Raw genomic sequence first — 23,066 nt, 5'->3', positions numbered from 1 at the left:
GAGCCGTCATGGCCTTGCATGTAGGCATTGAGATGAGATCAGAGGTCAAGCTCCTTGATGCTCACAACAGAAGGTCAACTCTACAGCCTCTAACAATGACCCTGAACATCTGCACACCAGACTCTCTTCGAGAGAACACAGGCCAAGTGGTTTGCTCCCAAAGTCCTGCCAAACTCATATGGGAGACATCTCACACTAGGGGCAAGCTAATGTCACATTCCTCTAGGTTTGCAACATTTTCTTCCTCGAGTCAGACTGAGAACAAACCGCTTGCTCTTCGTGCAAGATATTGGACCAAGAGACACTTAAGATGTGTGGTAGGTTAGGAAACACTCTGCTGTAGAATTTTGAATAGATAACCAGCAAACAAAAGAATATTTCATCTCCTGGCTATAGAGGCTTTTTCTTCTGAAGGCTGAGTATTACCACATTTGCGGTCCTCCTAAGGAAATGGTGAAGATCTATTCACTACAGCATGAACTCTATTTCAACTCACTACTGAAACACGGATAAAAACCTGTGAAATAGGGCTTCCCTGGTGGCGCAGTGGTTGAGAGTCCGCCTGCTGATGCAGGGGACACGGGTTCGTGCCCCGGTCCGGGAAGATCCCACATGCCACAGAGTGGCTGGGCCCGTGAGCCATGGCCGCTGAGCCTGCACATCCGGAGCCTGTGCTCCGCAGCCGGAGAGGCCACAACGGTGAAAGGCCCGCGTACCGCAAAAAAAAAAAAAAAAAAAAAACCTGTGAAATAAATTCCTCAAATTCGATACTAGGAAAGTATCTCTCTAAACACTTGTTTGCTTCCTTTGAGACAAACGATAAAAATCCCTGAACATTCCTTTGCAATTGGGGGAAGAGTAGAGTTAAATTTACTGCTTAAATACAAAAGCAATTTATGTTTTTGATACATATCTTTCCCCCTTTAAATAGCTCCCTCACTCCCTATGGTTTTTAACATGTATTTTACTATCCTCATTTGTATTTTTTGGCTTGTATATCAAACATGTAAACAAGACCTTAGTCCTCTGATGGGACCAGGCGACGAGGAAAGGAGGAAGTGCTGGCCACGACCATCCTTACCTTGTGAATTTCTCGGTGGACGTGGATGGTGTTATTTCCAACCTTGGTTTCCGTGTTGGTCTCATTGTGATAGCTGGGAGGTAAGCGTGCCAGGTTCACTTCTGATGACGTTTTAGCAGCAGCCTCTTCTGCCTCCATCTAATTAAATCAATGGATTTAATGAGCAATATTGTTTTCTCTTGATACAAATCAGAGTCCATGAGAAAAAAAGAACCACTTCTCTTTTCCTCCTCTGCAATTACAGTGGTGCTGATGATAGTAGGTACCAGTAATTGAGTACCCAGTAGAACAAGACGTTGTTCTAAATGTCTACGTATATCATTGCCTTACATCTCACAACCTCCCTGTGAGGTGGGTGTTAACGGCCCCACTTTACAAGTGGGGCAACCGAGGCTCAGGAAGACTAGATAACTTCCCAAGACTCTCAGTGGAGGGCAGTCGGGATTTGAGAATGCCTCTGTTGAACAGTCTTGACCCCCGTATAGATGCTCTCGGTGCCACGCCCATCTCCCCGTGGCCTAATCGGGAGGTCACCCGCATTTGTTCCCTTATGTGCCAACAACCACCTGTCTCTCTTCGAGAGCATTCTCTGGCTGCAGAAGTGTGCTCAGTCTGCACAGGCCCCACGGGTTAGCGAGTGAGCACTCCAGGGACAACCCTTAACCAGTGAAGGACAGGCTACGGGGGTAAGTACCCCAGTGCCCTCTCCCCTCAGTGGGACGGTCTCTCTCCAAGGACCCCAGGGGGATTGAGCCCTAGTTGTCCCTAGCAGTAACCTGCTCATCAGCACAGCCTTTATTGCCTCTCTTCTTTTCCATCTCACTTTCCCACTTCCTCCTCGTGTTTCTGGGGTCACATCACAAATGAATTATTTGCTCCCAAATCCTTGTTGCAGGGCCAGGTTGGGGTGGGGACCCAACCTAGGACAGCCCCTTCCCCACTGCAGGTGGCGCTACAGCTATGTCTCTTCCCCCCCCACCCCCTGAGTACAAGAGGGACCCCTGTAGAGGGTCAGGTGACTAGCTCCCGGGGTGCACCCTCCTCCTGGCTCTTCTTGCACAAGTGTCCTTTTCTGATGCCACGTTTCTCAGGCCACTGTCCACAAATCATGAGCTTCCATGACATCTATACCAGACATGTCAGTCAACTTACATCTGTACTCAATTCCAGCCCCAGTCCTGATGAGTGGGCAGGTGACAGTGTGACCAGTCACAGTTGATTGGACTCAAACAGAGGTCATGTCATCGACTAACTGAGCCAACCCGACACTCTCTCTAGGAATTTAAAATGAGAGACGCAGAGAGAAGTTGTAGCTGGTGCTTGGCAATTTTCCAACAGTGCAATCTTTGACTCTGGGCTATTCTTATTCCTTTAAAGGAATCCTCAAAAAAGATTCTATTTTAAAAATCACTGTCCTCCATTCCCTTACATACTACGTGAGGCCCCCTCTTTTCCTTTCTCTCCCATCCAGATTTGCTGACCTGGGTATACATGGGGAAAGAATTCCCATGTCTCAATGTAGCACAAAGACACTGCACCAGAAGTGTGAAGAAAGTCTGGTCAGCATAAAGGACCGGATAACCAACCAAGGACTTGGTCAGCAACCGCTGTGTTTGACCCTGAGACAACTCCTCACATGTCTGAACCCTGGTCACTGGCTCCGTCATCACCATCACAGTCGTCATCACCATCACCTCCATGCTTGGGCATCAGCTATGTCTGAGCCATTGCACCAGCTCCTTCCATATCTCCTTAAATATTCACAGCAACCGTTAAGAGGAAGTGTTATTACCCTCATTTTGCAGATGAAAAGAATGAGGTTGAAAAAGGGAAGGAATCTGCCTAAGGTTATCACATTCTTAGTAAGTGGCAAAACTCGGATTAGAACTCGGGTCAGTCTGACTCCAAATTATGTGCCTTTCCTAGTATGTGATTCTGCTTATACTTTTGCTGGGGAGATAGGAGAGCCCCACACAAGGCAGTTTGAGGATGATTATGACAGTCTGCAGAAGCGAGTCAGGGGTTCAAAGAAGAGAGAAAAAGGCTTCCAGGTGGAAGAGGAGGCATGATTGGGTTGGTCTCACAGAACAGATACGATTTGGATAGAGAGGAGCATAGAGGAGGCAAAACTGGCAGCCTGGATGAGAATGGTGTGTCATGGGCTAGGGCAGAGGGTCCATGCTGTACCCTAAATGGATAAAATAATGGATAATGAAGTAGAGACAAATTGACAGGTGAGTCCAGGGGCAGTTCTAATGCAGACAACGTTAGCCTGGTTCTCAACCGAGAGGCACCTCAGAGTCACGTCCAAACTTTTAAAAAATATATACATATCTGGATCCCTTCCAGACCTGCCGAATTAGAATTTCTGGAGGGGGGACCCCACATATCAATGAGCTTCCCAGATGATTCTGAGATATTCCCTCCCCTCTACTCGCCCTCAGGTAAGAACCTTTGCACCAAGCAATGGGGAGCTGCAGCAAGTTCTGAAGACTAGTTGGGAGATCATACAGAATCCAGAGAAGAAAAAGAACGGAGTCAGGGGACTAGCTACAAGCAGGCTGAGAGTCAGAAGTTTTATCTGGGGAGGGGCCTTCTAGGTGGTAAAGGCTCCAAATCAATCTAGAAGGACCAAGCCACTGAGAGCTGGCCACTAGGTTAGGCAAGAAGTTGCCCGCAGCATCGTCAGAAGGCAGCACAGTAGAAAGTGCCCGGGTTCTGGAGTCAGGTAATGGGGGGCAGGGGCAAGTCCCAGCTCGGCCACAAAGCAGCCACGTGACCTGGGGGCAAGATACCAAATATCTCTACACCTCAGCTTTCCTGTTTGTAAAATGGGGATGATTCTACTTTGTTGAGCAGATGTAACGATTAAGGATCATGAAATCTGAGTGCTTGGTACAATACAGTATCTGTCACGCTGCAAAGGTGTAATACTTGCATAACGTAGTCGTCTAAGAAAGCAGTTTTAGAAGAAGCTAGTTTGCCGGGGGATGTCTGGGTAGGAGTGGAAAGGGCAGGTAGTAAATAACATGTGTTCCAAGGGTTTGCTAATAAAATGGAGTAGAAATGGATGAAGCTAAGACAGGAGATTTAAGACTAAGAAAAAGGCTTCTTAAATTTAAGTGAGAGATCCTGAGATGTTTAGTGATAGAAAGGATACAGCTGGGAAAGAATAGGAGTCTGGAGATACTAGAGGGACTAAATCCGGAAGGAGAATGGAATGTTTCAATGCTTTTAAAATTTCTATAGGAATGGTAATCCTCCAGTTTGGCTTGCAAATAATTGACAAGTTACCGAATTTAGAATTTGCTCTGGGCTGAACAGATAGTCTTTATATAAAACCTTCTTCCCCTCAACCAGTGGTTATTTCAACAGAATGAGCTAAAGCTCTTTCATGGCGCCACAAGCTAAAAGTACAGTTTACAGTGGAAATTTCAACCACAACTATTACTGCCACTCGCAAGAGAAACTTAAGCCTGAAGCAACAGGACTTGTTTCACAGAGGCGGAAAGTGAATATTGTTTAAAATGGCACCTACAATTGGTTGAATCTGCGTGTCTGTTAAAGGAGCAGAGTAAGAAAACCTGGAGAGAGAAATTCAGGCTTGGTATTGGGATTCTTCCTAGGAATAGGTGAGGTGGTAAGAACATTCTAAAATATGCCAGTTATAGATGTGGCAATGGAGGGGCGGGGAATGGTTTTATCCTCACAATACTTTTATCAGTAACATACAGAATAATTAAACAGGAAAACAGGAACAGCCCAGACTGAACCATTGGAAGATTTGCTTCCCCTCAATAATGATCCTACAAGCAGAGTTAACCTTTTTCCCTTAAGAGAAATCAGCAGCTTGAGTCAGCTGGAATATTTTAAATGTCAGGGAGTTACTTGAAAGCAGATTCGTGATGCAACTATGTAAACTATGTAAACAATTAATGCATCCGGCCTCGTGTCCTTTTTGGCTCTTCTCTGGGACAGTAAGTAAACAGCAACTATCTTATGTTTATGAGATTTAAGAGGCTTTCTGGCAGTCTCTTTTAAAAACTTAATACTAACAGCCATAATCTATTGTGAATCTATATCAGACACTTGTGGTTCTTTTGTTATCATTCCTACTACTGTTATTAATATGATGATAATGAGAGCCATTATTTATTGAGAACCAACAATTTCCCATAGTCCTGACAACCACACGAGGGGGCAACTTATATTGCATCAATTTTACTTAACCTCATTTTTATTTTATTTTATTTTTTGGCTGTGCTGCGCAGCTCGCGGGACCTTAGTTCCTCGACCAGGGATAGAACCCGGGGCCACGGGCCCACGGGCCACGGCAGTGAAAGCACCAAGTCTAACCACCGGACTACCAGGGAAGTCCCTACTTAACCCATTTTAGACGACCAGAAAACTTGCTTTACTTACATCCTCTCATTTAATTCTCCCCATTACCCCCGAGGGGAAATGGACATTTCCTCCATTTCAGAGCCTGGATCCCATCACTCGTAAGTGGCAGAGCTGGGATGAGAGAAGGAAGGTTGGTTCCCACTGAGCGGGGTGGAGGTGCCAGCCCATGTCTCCCCTGGTGGCAAACTGCAGAAGTCAGGCAGAGTCATGTCTGGAGGAGGAAGGCTGGGGCCCAGGCAGAGGCAACGTGGCCAGCTCCCTAGGAGTCAGCACCACCACAACGTCCCGCTGGCCGCAAACTGCTCTCATCAATGAAGAGACTGAAGGGGCCCTGCCGCTCCCTCATCCCCCCTCACCAGGGGCTGCCAGCAGAGGACCATGCTGCATGGGCAAGTTCACACTGAACGAAAACACGCAGGTGACCTTGTCAGGCTCAGTGGGAATCCATGGGCAGGAGGGAAGCAAATGACCTGCTCTGGAACCAGAAGGATTGTGAGCTCAGTTCAATTTGAAGGTGCAGAGTGAAAAGACACTGGGGCCTCTGATGCTTCGGCGCCTTTCATTGTTCCATGTCATGATTCTTTCGCTTTCTCAGGAAACAGGAAGGCCACAGGTTTTAGAATCTGGCCTGTCCAGTGGATGTTCAGATACAGCTGCCCATGCAACCGCCTCCCAATCCAGTGTCCCCTTCACCAGTGTCCAGGGTCCACCAGGCTGACTGTTGTGGGCAGGAAGGGGAACTAACCCAAACCACACAGGGGAGGAAGGAGAAAGCCACCTCTCCAGGTAGACCAGAGCCAGCTTTGGAGACTTTATCCAAATGCAGTGCAGAGAAGCAGGGATGTGGAGGCACCTGACCTTCCAGCCTAGACATCTGGTCCCTCACTGACTCCTTCATTGTATGGCTGGCTTCTCTCCAAAGACAGGCTGCAGCAGAGGCAGGCCCAAGAGGGACCATGCCTACCCACCCCAGGCAGCAGGGTCCCCTGGCTGGGAGAGGTGGGCCAGCTGTACCTCCTGTCCAGGCAACCCTGGCGATGCTTGCATGCCCACCATAGAGGATGCCATCCATAGTGTTTGGACCTGGGAGGCAATGGAAGGAAGAAGCCAAGCAAAGTTTTCCCAAGGTATCTGGTATCTGATAACTAACAGCTGCTATATATTGCTCATCTATTATACGCCAGGTGCTACACATATCGTGGATTTAATTCTCACGGGACACTGAGGTACAGGATGTTAAGGGATCTGCCCAATGCCACCTGCTAGTGAATGGCAGAAGAGGGCCCTGAGCCCAGGACTGACTCCAAAGCACTCTTGGGGTGAGGTGGGAGGTTGCCCTTCACACGGCTTCTCCTCCTCTCACCCACCACCCTCTGACAACTGACACTGCTGGGATTTAGGACTCCCAGTTTCCTTCTCTGCCCCACATGGCACTGGGGAAGCCCAGACAGATTACCAGCAAAGCTCAGGGCTCTTTGTCCCCACATGGCACCCCAACTGTCTCTCGGGAAGATGGCACAAGCTCAAAGCCCAGACAAGCTAGGACTTGAGATGCCTGGAGCTTCCTCAGCAAAACCACAGCGCTGGAATACCAGGGGCCTTGCAAGCCTCCGCTGAGGACAGGATAAGGCCAGCTGCACACCTGAAGATAATTGCAAGGTGATGGCCGGCAGCCTGCAGGCAGGTGGTGACCCCCGCTGCCTATGGGCAGGTCCGGCCGGAGTCTCTGGCTGGACAGACTCAGATCCAGAGCTTTTGGCAGGAAGGCAGAACGAGGCGGGAGTCGGGATCACCCCACGCTGCCTTCAGATAACTCGGAATCTGCTGCCCGCCCTGCCCAGCCCTTTAGCGGACCTGAGGACCCTGGCCAGCGCTCGTACCACTGCTTCCCCAGTCCCCGCTGTCGCCAGCCTCGCGCTTCCCCGGAGCGCGGGCCCTTCGGGCGCACTCACCTCCTCCACCGCGCTGCGCAGTTTGTGCTGCGTGTCCTCCATCAGTTCCTCAACCTCGCGGAACATCTCGTTGAGAGTGGCCTCCTCCTGTGGGTAGCTGAGAGCCGGGCCGGGCTCGAACGAAGCCGGGGTCACTGTCGGAGCTGGCGCGGGGGCCGTGGGGACCGCCGCCGCCAGCAGCAGGCACAGCAGGGTGCCCGCCAGCCATCGCATCTCGGCTCAGCGCCCGCAGCCGCCGCGCCGCCGCCTGCGCGTGCCAGAACGCTGTCAGAGGCGCGCCGACCACCCTCTGGCCCGCGCCGCCCGCCCCCGCCGCCTCTGGCACTACGAGCCGGGCCCGCCCCCGGCGCCCCGCTTCCCGCACCCACTCCCAGATGGGAGGAGGCCGAGTCCCCTCTGGACGCAGCTACCTCGCACAGGGAAGACCCCCACCCGCTCCAGCCCCGCGCCCGAATCCCCTGCGTACCCTCTGGCGCATCCTCCGGCACAGGCTGTGCTCTGCCCCCGCCCCCAGTGATAGCCCCTCCCGCGAGCAACAGAACCCGGGTGCCCCCAAGCTTACAACCCTCTCCCCTCACCGCTCTCCCCACCGGCCCCCCACCCCGGCTTGGTCCTGGGTTTGAGCCCTGTTCCCTCCTCGACCAGGTCAGAGCACAGCTCTGGTGCCGCGACCCCACTCCCACCCCATCCTTACCCGAGCCCCCATCTTGGGTGGTCAGAGAACAGCTCATCACCGCCCCCTCCCCATCGCCGGGGTCGGAACCAAGTCCTGAGCCCAGTCCCTCCCCCACCCAGGAGCTACCGAGATGAGCCACCTCCCTTCCCCGCCGCCGCCCTTCACCCACCCCGACTGGACCGAGCTGTGCTCCGGGCTGGACTTTCCAGGCCTCGCCAGGGGCTGCCTCGGGACTGCGGAGCGGGAGCGGCGCGCTGCGCGGGCCGCGGGTGCGGGGAGCTCGGCGAGGATGCTGCAGCGCTGCTACCCTGGCGAGCCCGCAGAGCTCGCCCCGCCCGCCCCGCCCCGCGGGAGGGGCCGCGGCCCAGCCCGCCGCCAATGGCCGGCCCGGGCGCCGGCGACCTCCCGCCCCAGGCTGGCCTCCTCTGCCGCCGGCGCCCGGCTCTACCGGAAGCTGTCGCGGTCTGTTCATCACGTTGCCCCGCGGCATCCCAGTCCATTGTCATCTCTGGCCCAGATTCTTGCCACAGTTTACGGGAAGCGAGGGGAAGGTGTTTTTTCTGGGTCCCACCTTGCCTTTTCCAAGCCATCCTCTACCCAGCAGGCAAGATAAAATCCAAGCCCCTTAGCCTGGCGTTCAAGGCCCATCACAAGCTGGCCTTAATCTGTCTGCCGTGGTTGTTTCAGTACTCCAGCCAAGAAAACCCACTCCTAACTCCCGCAGTAGGTCCCGAGAATGTCAGCAAGTTCCTTAAGGGCGGCATAGCAGGGTGGTTAAGACCAGACACTGCAGCCAGACTGCCTGGTGTCAATCCCAGCTCTGCTCCTTAGGAGTTTACCAATCTGGCCAAGTTAGCAGATTCGTCTGCTCTCCATTTAGCCCAAATGTAAAATGGAGGTTATAGGAGGACAACTAAAAAACGTTGCTCGCCATCTCGTTCTACAAGAACGAAGTCACTAGCCACTGCAGTCACAGACCTTCAACACCCCCTGAAAGGAGTTCAGGGCAGAGATCAGGAATGAGGCACTCTGTGCTCTGGGGAAATTGGCAGAACAGGCCTTCAGGAGGAAATTTTATGAACCCAAACTCTTGTATCATCCCATACTTAGAAAAGCACTAAAACCATTCATTAACACATCTGTTCCTCATGACCAGCAGCAACTTTCTATCGAGATGTGTGCTTGGTTGCATGTACCCCCTTTGCCAAAATCACAGATCTACTGACCTTCCGCCTTACCTCTTTGGAACAGTTCCACAGAGCTTTCTGAGAGTCTGTCTCATGGGCTACAGTCCTCACTAAGTCCCCAAAGAAAACTGAAACTCACAGCTCTCGTGTTGTCTGTTTTTAATTCAGTTGACAAGTAGTAAGGTACCTCGTAGGTAACAAGTATAATGTACGCAGGTAGGTGTGGGGCAGGCAATAAGTGGGGTATAAATGTCAGCTATCGTAGTGAGAGCAGAACTTTGTCTATTCACAGCAGTCTCCCTAGTACCTAGAACAGGGAGCGCTCACATAATTTTTGAATAAACCTGTGTTTTATTTGTCAAAACTCCTCCTATTTTTTCCTGTTACTCTTTCTGTCTGGACAGCCCTCCCTCCTCCCCTTGACCCCATCTTTCAAGACTCAGTGTCTCTCGTTACCTGTCCCTGCTCCATCCCATTTCTCCTCTAGGCACCCCCAGCACCATGTGCTTCCCCATGGCAGCCCTGACTTGCCACGGTCTCTCTAGTCACTGGCCCATTTTCCCCAGAGACCTCAAACTCCTAGGAGGCAGGGACTGACTTGCTCACCGTTGCGTCACCAGGGCCTCAGTTATAAGACACACTTGGTCCCTGAGAAATGGATGGGCTGGTCATTATATCAATTGCTAGTGATATATCAATATAGCAGTAACATTATGAGAACTCACAATGTGCCGGGAACAAGTATTAACTCATTTAATTCTCAAACAACCTCTGAGGTTGGTACTACTACTTTTATTCCCATCTCACAAATCAGGAAACTTTCCTAAGACCACATAGCTCATAAGTGGTTGAACTGGGATTTGAACCAAGGAATCTGGCTCCAGAGGCTTCACCCTTCACTGCCAAACGCCTCTGGCCAGGAAGTATGAGATGACTTGGGATGATGACTTGGGAGCATCTGATGAGCAATTTCTGCAGGTGACCACTTGGAAAACATGCATTTGGGGGAGGGAGTTCAGGGCATGCCATCCCAAAATGTACCACTTTGGTATATTGATTATTTTGAACCGAAGGCACTTGAGAAACAGCAGATGTAGGAAGGGCTCTCTGACCTGCCCTTTTCTACCTACAAAAAGGCCATAAAATTATTCATGAGAGAGGTGCCCTCCCTGTACCAGGAAGAGAACATCCTTATCACCAGAGAGGAAATCAATGCCAAAACGGATCTGTACAAACACACACTTACTAAAATAACCCTTATCTTAGTTTTTTCACCATACCACTCCCAGTCACCTCCCCACAATTCACTGTCCCTAGTCCAACCCCCTTTGCCTTGTCATTTCTTCACAAATCTATCATTTCTTCGTCTAAAAGGTACAGAAGCTTTCTGCTCTGGGTCACCTCCCCAAGTCTTCATTGACCTGTGAAGTCTCCCATGTACATGTAAAATTTTAATAAAATGTGGGTGCTTTTCTTCTGTTACTGTCTTATGTCAGTTTAATTCTTAGGCCCAGCCGGGGACTCTAAGAGGGTTGGGGAGACAATTTTCCTCCCCTACAGGGACCATGGCCTCTTTGTCATGTCCATCCAGCTGAGTCCACAGCAGAGTGTCAGTCGGGAAGAAAGGATATTGGCGGCCTTCTTGGCATCGGGCACTGTGCACAGCTCAAATCTATAGTGAGTTGCCTGGAGACTCAGAGAAGTTATACCCTCTGCCCAGACAGCAAGTGAACGGTTGGTCTGGAACTAGACTCCACGTGTGGCTGACTCGAAAACCAGTGCTTTAGCTTTCCTTCTCATGACTGCCTTTCTTTGCAGACGTCTTCAAATCACTGTTTATCACCAAGATGTGGCTTCTAGCCATGTTCTCTTCAATTTCTGGGCCTCCGGGTTTAGCCCTCCTAAACATCCAGGGAAAGCCCCCTGACCCCCCAGCATCCCGTGCAGCCTGGCTCAGCTTTCTGAGGGTGGCCGATCCTGTGCAAAGAGCCTGGAACTGAATCTCCAGGTTCCCCACCAGGCACACACACTAGGAAGAAACTAGAGCAGAATGGAGGCTCCAGCCCGAGGGCACACTTTGGGCCCAAGAAAAGAGTTACAGCGGTGCAGATATATAGAACAAACCATGGTCTTCCATTCCTCCCCGCTGCTGGCTTAAGAGACTGGGAATTTCCCTGAATAAGACTTGTCTTCTATCTTATATCTTTTGCCCTGCAGTCTGGAGTTCTTGACTTTCAGAATGAACTTTAAAAAAAAAGAAAAATTTGAGCTGCTCCCAAGTGACAGGTGAAGGGCTATGTGTTTTCTCCTATGGGGTCTAAATTTTGTACTCTGAAAGGTATGAATGTATCAACAGTGCCATGATTAAGTGAAACTAGCAAAAAAGAAAGAGATAAAAGGGAAAAGAGACAGGAAAGGTAAGAAAATCTACAGTCCTCAAATATAAGGGCTCCCCCTGCCCAGCTTCATCCAATCCCATCACCACCTTGAGGCAGGAAAAGCACTGAGGCAGCTGCAGAGATGGGCCCCAGCCAGACCGCACATGTTCTAGGCTCCTAGAAGGTTAGGGGCTGGAGTGGACGAGCCCTGTGCTTTGGGGGCCCGACTTAAGAAAGGGTAGCAGTCTGGATGGTCATTGTGAGCGGACGGGCCTAGGGGCACAGAGAGCAGGCAGAGTTGTCAAAGGCTGTCCAGAGCAATCATCTTTAGGGTAAGGAACTAACTAAAATGCCACAATTTCCATTATATCACTGGTCTAAGCTCTATATCCATCAGGGACATTGTTTTTTGCTTTTAGGGTGTTTGGAAACACTTCTTGGAATTATTTTAAAAGTCTAAGTCCTCACATTTTCTCTATTGGAGTCTCATTTCAGGGTTGAGGAAGTGGCAACAGAGACGTTGTCACCTGCTGGAAATTACCTACAAAGTCAGCACCCACACAGCAATTTCAGGTCTAGCTGTCCACCCCACAGACACTCATGGCCATGTGCTTGAAAACACTTGTTAGCGTCTTCAGCAGAAGAATGGGTGAACAGGTTTCTACAAACAATAGAATACAACAGTTAAAGGAATGGACCAATATTTCTAGGCAACAACGTGGATAAATTTCAAAAGACAAATGCGGCAATTTGCAAAATGAGATGCACAGAATGCTATTTGTGCTTATTTTAAAAACACAAAACAACTATCTATTGTTTATGGATGCTACAAATATAGTAAAAAAAAAAAAAATTTACAGAAATAGGCAGGCTGCCTGTGAGGTAAAAGGTGGGGGAAGAGATGGAGAAGGTCTTCAGTCACATTTGTAACATTTTATTTCTTTAAGAAAGAGAATGTAAAAAAAAAAGAGAGAGAGAGAATGTAGCAGCGTGGAGGAATGTTGAAGCAACAGTGTCCAACGATTCACATCAGTTTAATGCTGCAGTTGATTAACTACACGTGGGCATATGCGTGTGTCTGTTGTATTATTTTCTGTATATTTGAAATAGTTTGTGAATAAATTGAAACAAAAGAAAAAAGCAAAAGGCAAGCTCCTCCCAAGCCCTATCCTGCACCCCCCAAAAACCAAACCCAAACAAAACACCTCTAAGAGCCAAACAGACTTTTCTTGGATCTGTTCTTGGCGGAAATGCTCTCTTCCCCAAGGCCCAGCAGTGGCCCCCGTTGCCGTGAGGTGAGACGGGGGAGTGGAGGGTCCACACCAGACCCAAATGGAGGGGCATTTCTCTTCATGAAATGCCCTTCTGTGTGCTCCAATGGTTGGGAGCTTTACTCCTGGGGTGGGTGGAAGGGTGGGGGAACTGGAGTCAGGTAAGGACCCCGGGCGGTGGGTGGGGCTTATCTATCAACCCATCCCCCAACTCACCGCCATCACCAGGATAGGGAACAGTCTGCAAGCAAGGAAACCTCAGACACCCACGAGTCGGAGGCACTCAATCTGGATAGGTGACTATTGTGTACCGAGTTTTTAAAGTTGAACCATTCAGAATAATTAATTAGACCAAGGAAGGATTTATTACACATTTCTCTTTTTTCTTTCCCTTCCATCTCAGATAGACTACACTGAACACAATTTGGAAACAAATGTGAAGAGTTGGCTCAGACATCATGTAGCTGCATGGCTATTTAATATCTGTTTAATATTTAGTAGCTGTTTTCCCTGCTGGAATGCAGGCCCCGTGAGATTGCCCAGGATGCCTGGCCCTGCAACAGTCTCCTGTCCTGTCCTGCCCTGCTGACGGTCTGCAGGGAGTTCACACTCAATGAGGAAATCCTGAATGAATGCGAGCCTGATAGGGACTGGGCTCCCTGCCCGCAGGAATCTACAGTGAACAAAGAAACAGAAGTAAACAGGTAATGGCCAGGACCGTAAGACAGAGGAAAAGACAAGCTGATTCTTTTCAGAACGTCCATAGTGGGATAGGGCTATTCATCGCTGGTCCAGTCATCTCTGTGGGAGTGGGAGATCCTGTGGCGTCCTCACGCGTGACCCACCTCTTCCACCCTTTTGACTGGACCAGGATGGACACCTGTCTGAAGCTTGACCCATCAGATTCTTTCCTGGATTTTGAGGCTACAGACACCATTGTTCAGCTGCTTGAGGACAAAAGCCAACATAGAGAAAGTCAGAGAGAGAGAGAGATTGAGGGAGAGACACATTTAGAGAAATGAGATCCTATAAGCTTGAGAGAGAGGGTGATGGGAAGAGAGGGGCTGCCTCACCCCATGATGTCATTCTGGTTCTGGGTTTTAGTCTTTCATGAGTTTGAAAGCCAGTAGCTGCCCCATCCGCCCTCAGACCCTGTGAGATGTTTTGGGATTCTTCTCATATACTTCCCTTTTTGTTGCAGCTAGGTTTCACAACTTTCTGTGGCTGGCTACCAAGCTGCCTTAAATGTCTGGGGTGGGACTGCCTATATTTTAACAAGGCAATCCTCATCAAGGAAGGTTTGCATTAGAGGAGATGCATGAATTAGAAATAGAGGGCCACCAGGCCCAACGGGACAGGGAAATGTCAGCCAGGGGCCTCCTCTCCTTTGTTAGCCGCTCTGACCCACAGTGCCAGCCACCAGTTACACGGAGGCTTCCCAGCTCCTGCCTGGAAGCTGTCATTGTTCTGAAGATATCGGTGCCAAGATTTTTCTGAATGGAAACTCCATCTGGCCTTGGAGAGTGTTCACATGGATTCAGATTTTCCATGAGTAGCAGCCACTGAATATCCAAAACATACATTTAATTTGCCAGGTTTCTGTGGGTGGGTGAACAAAAGAGACCCAGAGGACCATATTCCCGGCCATCACCCTTGGAACGCAGCCCCGGAGGGATGAGCCCCGAGCCTGGCTGTCTTGCTTTGCTGTTTAGCAGGTGGATTCGTGTGCTCTTTGTATCCTTACATGTGTGTCTGAAGTGGGTGATGACTAAGGAGCAAGAGAATTTTGGTGGAACCAGCACCAAAAGAGGAAGACAGAAGAATTGATCTTATTAGGCAACCATAGAGGAAGACTATCTAGAAATGTGTTTCTACCCAATTCTCTCCATTGCTTCAGGTCAAAGTGGTGTGTTTATTTCTTCCCTGGAGCAACTTTCAATGCCAGCTCCATCATAGAATCAGCTGGGAAGCTTACTAAACAGTACAGATGCCTGAGTACCCTTTAGAGCTGCTGATTCAGACATATGAGAGAGGGCTCCTCAGGGTACCTTCTAGAACTGTCCTTGCTGAAGATTCTCTTTTCATCAAGCCTCACCCAAAAGCTCTCCTCTCATGCCATCCGCTTCTCCCCTGACCTGGGCAATGGCCAGTAACACTTGCTTCCCTCTGGATGCGGTTGGAAGCTGCTAGAGAGTGGAAAGAAGGCTGGACCTGGAGCTGGATAGTCCTGAGTTTGGGTTCTGGCTCTGATCCTAACTGCCATGACCTGAATGTCCCAGGATTCTCTAGCTTATGGGCACATTAGTGCCCAAACCACAGGGCTCTTAGCCCACACCTGCTGTCACTAAGATAATCTGGGAAGTCCCTAAGAGATGTGTTTGCACATCTGTGATTCAGTTCTGGTTTCCAGTTGCCTCCACTACCACCGTCTCCAAAATAGTTGCACCATCTTGAAGATAAGAGTCAAAACTTAATAGGTGAAGAGCTCAATGGCGTAGCCGGGTGTCTCCAGTGGGCTGGCCGCTGTTGGGTTTTGCTACATTAATATCCTTGCTGGTCAGCAGTAAAAAGGAATGAACTACTTATATGCACAAAACAAACGCATCTCGAATGCATTAGACCAAGTGAAAGAAGCCGGACTCAAAAGGCTATACGCTGATTCCATTTATATGATATTCTAGAAGAAAGCAGAACCATAGGAACTACAAACAGATCGTTGGTTGCCAGAGGCTGGGATGCAGGGAGGTGTTGACTGTAAAGGGGCACAGGGACCTTTGGGGGATTCTATACCTTGATAATGGTGGTAGACACACAACACCGTTATGCATTTGTCAAAACTGGTAGAACTGTCCACTAAAAGCTCTGAATGTAATGTACGCAAATTACACCTAAATTAAAAGAAAATGGGGGGAAAAAAGAGATAAAGTAACTTGCCCAAGGTCCGAGCCAGGGATCCAAGCAGGTGTGTGGAACTCCTGGATCTGGACTTTGAAGTGCTCTGTAGCGTGTGCTCAGGCAGCTTGCAGGGGAGGGGGCACCTCTCAGGAAACACTCTGTCCTTGGTCAGGAATATCAAAGAAGCCTGCAGTCGGGGCATCATGATGTGGGGAAAGGAACTGTGTTCCAGTCATGCTTTTGCTACCTTCTAGATGTATAATCTTGGATGATCTAATTTCTCTCTCTAAACTCGTTTTCTCATCTTTAAACTACTTTCTCTTTTGAAGGCATTGCTGTGTCATCGTAAAGGGCAGGGGCCCAGGAGCAGCCCCAGTTCTGCGTTACTCTCCACAGGTGACTGGGACAAGTCTCTCCACGTCTCTGAGCCCCACTTTCCTCATCTCTAAAAGGAGGACAGGACCTGCATCTACCTCATGGGACTGATGTTAGCCTGACAGGCACTCAGCAAAGCGCCTGGCACTTAGCAAGCATCAGTGAATGTGAGCTATTATGATATGATCACCAGCCAGCAAAGCTCTTGCAAAGCGAGCAGGGAACAGAGCTTCCTTTGTGTGCGCTCAGCTGGGGCTGTAGGGGAGGCTGGGTGAGGGGAGTGTCCATGGAAATTTTGCTCAGACCACGAAGGGTTATGGAGGGTCTTGGGCAGACAGCTCTTCTCTGTTTACGCAGGCAAACCCTTTGTCTGCCTCGGTGCACAGTGCCGCCAGCATGGCTGGGTCAGAAGTTCACATAATAAACAGTACCCAGAACATGCTCCCATCCACGCTTAGGTCCTGCAGCTGAGGCTCTTACATTTTAAACTCTTTTTCTTTTCTCCCTCACAGTCGGCACATCCCTTCCTGCAATATGATTTCCATCCAGCTCCCTGATGATATGTAAGAGGCAGATGAAGGGACTTGTCCAAAGTCCCACTGTTAGCAAGGGAAATTGGAGCAATATGGATAGCTACTGCTAAAATTGTGTCTTCTCATTTTTATCCCTCTGTCGCTGTCACTCTCTGTGTGTTCCTTCTTGATCTAAAGCAGACACTTGGAATGGGTCTATTTGCTCAATATCTCTGCAAGGCAATAGCCCCTTGCCAGTTTGATTGTGCTATTTTGGAAATTCACCGCGCTGGCCCTGAGGCTGACCAAGCGTGCCAGGCAGCACATGCTAGCACCCATCATCTTTATGGCTGGAGTTCTTAAACTTTATCAAGCATCAGAATTGCCTGGGGTCGGGGGAGTGGGTCTTAAACACAGACTCCTGGACGGGGCCCTGAACTCCGCATCTCTAACAATTTCCTGGGTGATCCTATTACTATCTGCCCAGGGATCAAACCTTTAGAATGTCTATTCATCACTGCTGTGGGAGACACTAAGCCTCACTTAGTATCAGAGAGATCAGAAGATGGGTGGTAGCATTGCTGGTAGCACCCCAGCCCAAGTAAAAGAGAGAGCGACTGGAGATAAAATCAAAAGGAAAATTGAAGTGTTTCCCAAGTTTTTTGTTCTACTTTCTGCCAGCAGCTGTCACTAAACATTCCTGATGGGGTTCAAATTAAGAACCAGGAGAAGAGGAATTGGTGAAAGATCTGCTCAATAAAATGGACCATTGAAACCCAGAAATGCAGAGGGACAAAGAAAGATGTTTATAGAACATAACTGATAGTCAAAGAGCCGAGCTGAAAAGAACAGTGCTGAGTGTCACAGCCAAGGTAAGGTGAGGTCAGAAACAGGGAGAAAATAAAAAGAGAGCAGATTAGAAACAGGTTTGGATATGGTACCTGCCACAGGTTAGGGCAAGCAATGCAGGCTCAAGTCTGTAAAGGGTACATGGGGGCTAGAGAGCAGCCTGCTTTTATGAACTGATGGCTACATAAATCCTACAATAGACAGCTGATGCTTTAAAGGACCAGACAGGACTGAACAATTCTCTTAAAACTTAAGTGTTAGATGAACAGAGACATTATGTTTTAAGAATCACATTTGGTAAAACTACAATGAGATACTGTTTTTACCTTTCAAAAGAATGAGGCAGCTCTATCTATTCTCATTCTTTCATTCATCCATTTATTCAACAAATATTTTTTGGGTGCTTCCATGTGCTAGGCTCTGTTCTAGGAGCTGGGAATTGAGATGAATGAAGCAGCAAAGCATCTGTTTTTACAGAGTTTACATTCCAGAGAATAGAGAGAGACCTTCAAACCTACACATACACACAACACACACACACACACCACAGAGAGAGAGAGAGAGAGAGGGAGATAATAGTTTATATTTTAGGAGGTGATACATGCTATGAAGAAAATAAAACTGAGGACAGAGAAGAATGAGGAGAGTTGCTATTTTAGATGTGCTTTCGAGAGACCTCTGATAAGGTGACATTTGAGCAGACACAAAGAAAGTGAAGGATGGTGACTACAGATTCAATGCAATCCCTATCAAACTACCAATGGCATTTTTCACAGAACTAGAGCAAAAAGTTTCTCAATTTGTATGGAAACACAAAAGATGCCAAATAGCCAAAGCAATCTTGAGAAAGAAAAACAGAGCTGGAGGAATCAGGCTCCCTGACTTCAGACTATACTACAAAGCTACAGTAGTCAAGACAGTATGGTACTAGCACAAAAACAGAAATATAGATCAATGGAACAGGATAGAAAGCCCAGAGATAAACCCATGCACATATGGTCACCTTATCTTTGATAAAGGAGGAAAGAATATACAATGTATATTGAATGTGTATTGAAGAATATACACCTCTACAATAAGTGGTGCTGGGAAAACCGGACAGCTACATGTAAAAGAATGAAATTAGAATACTCCCTAACACTATACACAAAAATAAACTCAAAATGGATTAAAGAACTAAATATAAAGCCAGACACTATAAAACTCTTAGAGGAAAACATAGGCAGAACACTCTATGACATAAATCACAGCAAGATCCTTTTTGACCTACCTCCTAGAGAAATGGAAATAAAAACAAAAATAAACAAATGGGACCTAATGAAACTTAAAGCTTTTGCACAGCAAAGGAAACCATAAACAAGACAAAAAGACAGCCCTCAGAATGGGAGAAAATATTTGCAAACGAAGCAACTGACAAAGGATTAATCTCCAAAATATACAAGCAGCTCATGCAGCTCAATATCAAAAAAACAAACAACCCAATCCAAAAATGGGCAGAAGACCTAGACATTTCTCCAAAGTAGATATACAGATTGCCAACAGACACATGAAAGGCTGCTCAACATCACTAATCATTAGAGAAATGCAAATCAAAACCACAATGAGGTATCACCTCACACTGGTCGGAATGGCCATCATCACAAAAATCTACAAACAATAAATGCTGGAGACAGTGTGGAGAAAAGGGAACCCTCTTGCGCTGTTGGTGGGAATGTAAATTGATACAGCCACTATGGAGAACAGTATGGAGGTTCCTTAAAAACTACAAATAGAACTACCATATGACCCAGTAATTCCACTACTGGGCATATACCCTGAGAAAACCATAATTCAAAAAGAGTCATGTACCGCAATGTTCATTGCAGCTCTATTTACAATAACCAGGACATGGAAGCAACCTAAGTGTCCATCAACAGATGAATGGATAAAGAAGATGTGGTACATATATACAATGGAATATTACTCAGCCATAAAAGGAAACGAAATTGAGTTATTTGTAGTGAGGTGGATGGACCTAGAGTCTGTCATACAGAGTGAAGTAAGTCAGAAAGAGAAAAACAAATACCGTATGCTAACACATATATATGGAATCTTAAAAAAAAAAAAAAAGGTTCTGAAGAACCTAGGGACAGGACAGGAATAAAGACGCAGACATAGAGAATGGACTTGAGGACACAGGGAGGGGGAAGGGTAAACTGAGACAAAGTGAGAGAGTGGCATGGACATATATACACTGCCAAATGTAAAATAGCTAGCTAGTGGGAAGCAGCTGCATAGCACAGGGAGATCAGCTCGGTGCTCTGTGACCACCTAGAGGGGTGGGATAGGGAGGGAGGGAGGGAGACGCAAGAGGGAGGGGATATGGGGATATATGTATATGTATAGCTGCTTCACTTTGTTATACAGTAGCAACTAACACAACAACGTAAAGCAATTATACCTCAATAAAGATGTTAAAACAAAAAAGGAATGAGGTACTGATGCATACTGCAACATGGGTAAACCTTCAAAATATGATGCTAGGTGAAAGAAGCTAAGCCCCGAAGCTCACATATGGTGTGAGCCTACTTATACGAATATCCAGAATAGGCAAACCCATCGGGAGAGAATGTAGACCGTGGTCACCCGGGGTTGGAAGGGAGGTGAATGGGCAGAAACTGCTTGACGCGTAAGGGGTCTAACTTCGGAGTGATGGAAATTCTTTGGAACTAGATAGAGGTTGTGGTTGCACAACATTGTGAATGTACTAAATGCCACAGAATTGTTCAGTTTAACACGGTTGACCTGGGGGCTTCCCTGGTGGCACAGTGATTAGGAATCCACCTCCCAATGCAGGGGACATGGGTTCGAGCCCTGGCCCGGGAGGATCCCACATGCCGCGGAGCGGCTGCGCCCGTGCGCCACAGCTACTGAGGCTGCGTGCTGCAACTACTGAAGCCCGTGTGCCTAGAGCCCGTGCTCTGCAACAAGAGAAGCCACCGCAATGAGAAGCCCACACACCACAACAAAGAGTGGCCCCCACTCGCCGCAAGTGGAGAGAGCCTGCACGCAGCAACGAAGACCCAACATAGCCAAAAATAAATAAATTTAAAAAAACAAACAAACAAAAAAAACGGTTGACCTATGTTTTGTGAATTTCACCTCAATAAATTATCAGGGGAAAAGAAGTACAGAATAGCATGATCTCCAAGATAAACTGCTAAGTCAAAAAAGTGTAGAACAGTGTGTGTATGTTCCTGTGTATCTAGCAGCATGGAATACCCTCATTCACCCTTCTGTACCTGATGCAATTTACAAATCGTATGTGTATTCTCTACGCAAAAAATGTAAAGTAAATAAAGGAATTGTTTTTAAACACAGTGCTGACTTCAGAGTCAGACTGGGTTTGAAATCCCAGCTTTGACAGGCATCAGCTGTCAGCCTGTGTTACTCTCAGCCCCAGGTTTCATATCTGTAATGTGGGTACAATGACTGTACCTACTGCCCTGGGGTTGTCAGGTACATTAATGAGATGGTGCAGGTAAAGGGCCCAGTGCTTGGGATACTGTGACACTGAATGAATGGTGGGAGTGGTTCCTACTCATAACACTCCTGACAGCAAATGTGTGGGCTTTTCCCACACCAACCACCAGTTCTGCAACACCCTGGACACTGACTGGGTATCTTACGGCTCAGTTCAATCCTGACGCTCTTCGCCCACGGTTAGTGCAGACCCTCAGCTTAAAGGCTCAGTTCCATAAGGCTGTCCCCATTTCTTTTTTTCTTTCTTTTTTTGAGGGATCTTAGTTCCCCCACAGGGGACTGAACCTGGGCCCATGGCAGTGAAAGTGCAGAGTCCTAACCACTGGACCACCAGGGAGCTCCCTGTCCCTACGTCTGAACCAGTCACAAGTCCCAGGTCATCACCTGTACTTCTGACCAACTAGCTCTAAATTGGTGGTTCCCATGCCCCCCTCCCTCAGGCTTGATAGTCCGCCAGAAGAGCTCACAGATCTCAGAAAAGAGCTTTCCTTGCTGTTACTGGTTTATTTTACAGGATACAACACAGGAACAGCCAAACGGAAGAGATATGGCAACGTATGTCGGAAGGGGTATGAAGCATCTTTGCCTTCTGAACCAACCCAGAAGCTCTCCGAACTTTGTCTTTTAAGGGTTTTAATGGAGGTTGCATTATGGAGGCGTGATTGACTCAACAGTCGTTGGTGATTAACTCAATCCAAGCTTCTCCCCTCCCCGAAGGTCAGGGGGTGGGGTTGAAAGTTACAACCCTCTAATCAAGCCCTGGTCTTTCTGGTGACCAGCTCTTATCCTAAGGCTCTCTAGGGTCCCCTAGCCACCAGTCATCTCAGTAGCATACAAAAGACACTCTCATCACTCCAGAGATTCTGAGAGTTTTGGAGCTGTGTGTCAGGAACTGTCGGCAAAGACCAAATATATTTCTGCCATGGTATCGCAGGATATAAAGCAGATCCTTACAGAAGAGAGACAGAGCAAGAAAAACATTATTTAAACCCTGCTCCCCAAATCTAAGCATGCTTTCTCACTTTCGCTAGGTGCGCTGGTGGAAGAGCCCAGGAGGTTTTTCACACTGTGAAGGGGAGGTCATGCATCAGAGGCACTGCTGTGATGCACTCTGAGGCTGGATGCGGTAGCCACAGCTGGCATCCTGAGCCACCAGGGCACACTGGAGTAATACCAAACGGTGACCAGGTGCACATGGAGTTACTTTAAAAAGGGACTGAGAAAGCCAGCTGACACTGCTCGAAAGTCAACTTGAGTTTATGGGGCGTGCCCTTCTTTGCTGCCCAGCCCGGATGTACTCCTGAAGCCTGAGGTGGAGGCACAGGACAAGCCTCGCGGTGCAGCCAGAGACTCCTGCAGCTGCGGCTGCTGAACACAGGCCCATCCTCTGCTTCCCACCCCCCAGTAGCCTGGGACCCAGCGTGAGATTCTTCCCCAGCCACCCGGACTTACTGCGGTGCTGCTCCATCAGTTTCCTGGGAGTCACCTGAAACACAGGTGTGCTTACTCAGCAGCTCACGGGAGGAGTGGAGAGGATCAGAAAGGATGCAGCCTTGGGTGACTCAGGTGGCTCCTGAGGGAGCAGGTCTGTAGCTCCTGCTTGGCCTCTGGCGTGTCAGGCTCTTACTTCAAGCACAAATGGTCCTTCCCTCTTTAATTCCTGTTGCGAGGCTTGGCTTTTGGCTCTCGGTTTGAAACTTTTTTATCATCCTCACTGGACCACGAGCATCTTGGAGGCAGGCGCCTCATCTTATCATCATTTAGTCCATTTGTGCAAGAGGGCAAGGCTTCCCCACAGTCATCCGTGTCATTCCTGAGGGGCAAGAATTGGTTCTTGGGGGAGAAAAATATTCTTATGTTTATACATAAAGCACAAATGTACATACAGTATATAAACAGATATACAGTGTATCTGTGGTGCTAAAATTTATAGGGGGAGACAGTTAGAAAACATTGCTAAAAAG

General features: G+C 48.3%; 1 protein-coding gene across 1 annotated transcript in view; it reads right to left on the bottom strand.

Moving 5' to 3' along the window:
• DKK3 (dickkopf WNT signaling pathway inhibitor 3) overlaps positions 1–8,423 on the bottom strand; it is a 48,543-nt gene extending 40,120 nt beyond the window's left edge. Inside the window, exons 1-3 of the mRNA XM_004279179.3 lie at positions 8,283–8,423; positions 7,438–7,684; positions 1,082–1,219 (exon numbers count right to left, since the gene is read on the bottom strand). Coding sequence (XP_004279227.1) covers positions 1,082–1,219; positions 7,438–7,650 — 351 coding nt within the window. The 5' untranslated portion in view covers positions 7,651–7,684; positions 8,283–8,423. The remainder of the gene's footprint in view (positions 1–1,081; positions 1,220–7,437; positions 7,685–8,282) is intronic.
• Between the last annotated feature and the right edge of the window lie 14,643 nt (positions 8,424–23,066).

The sequence above is a fragment of the Orcinus orca genome, chromosome 8 (genome assembly GCF_937001465.1).
Source record: "Orcinus orca chromosome 8, mOrcOrc1.1, whole genome shotgun sequence".
In the NCBI taxonomy this organism is placed as follows: Eukaryota; Metazoa; Chordata; class Mammalia; order Artiodactyla; family Delphinidae; genus Orcinus; species Orcinus orca.
Note: the sequence above shows the minus strand (reverse complement) of the source record. Positions and strands in the feature narration are given on the sequence as shown.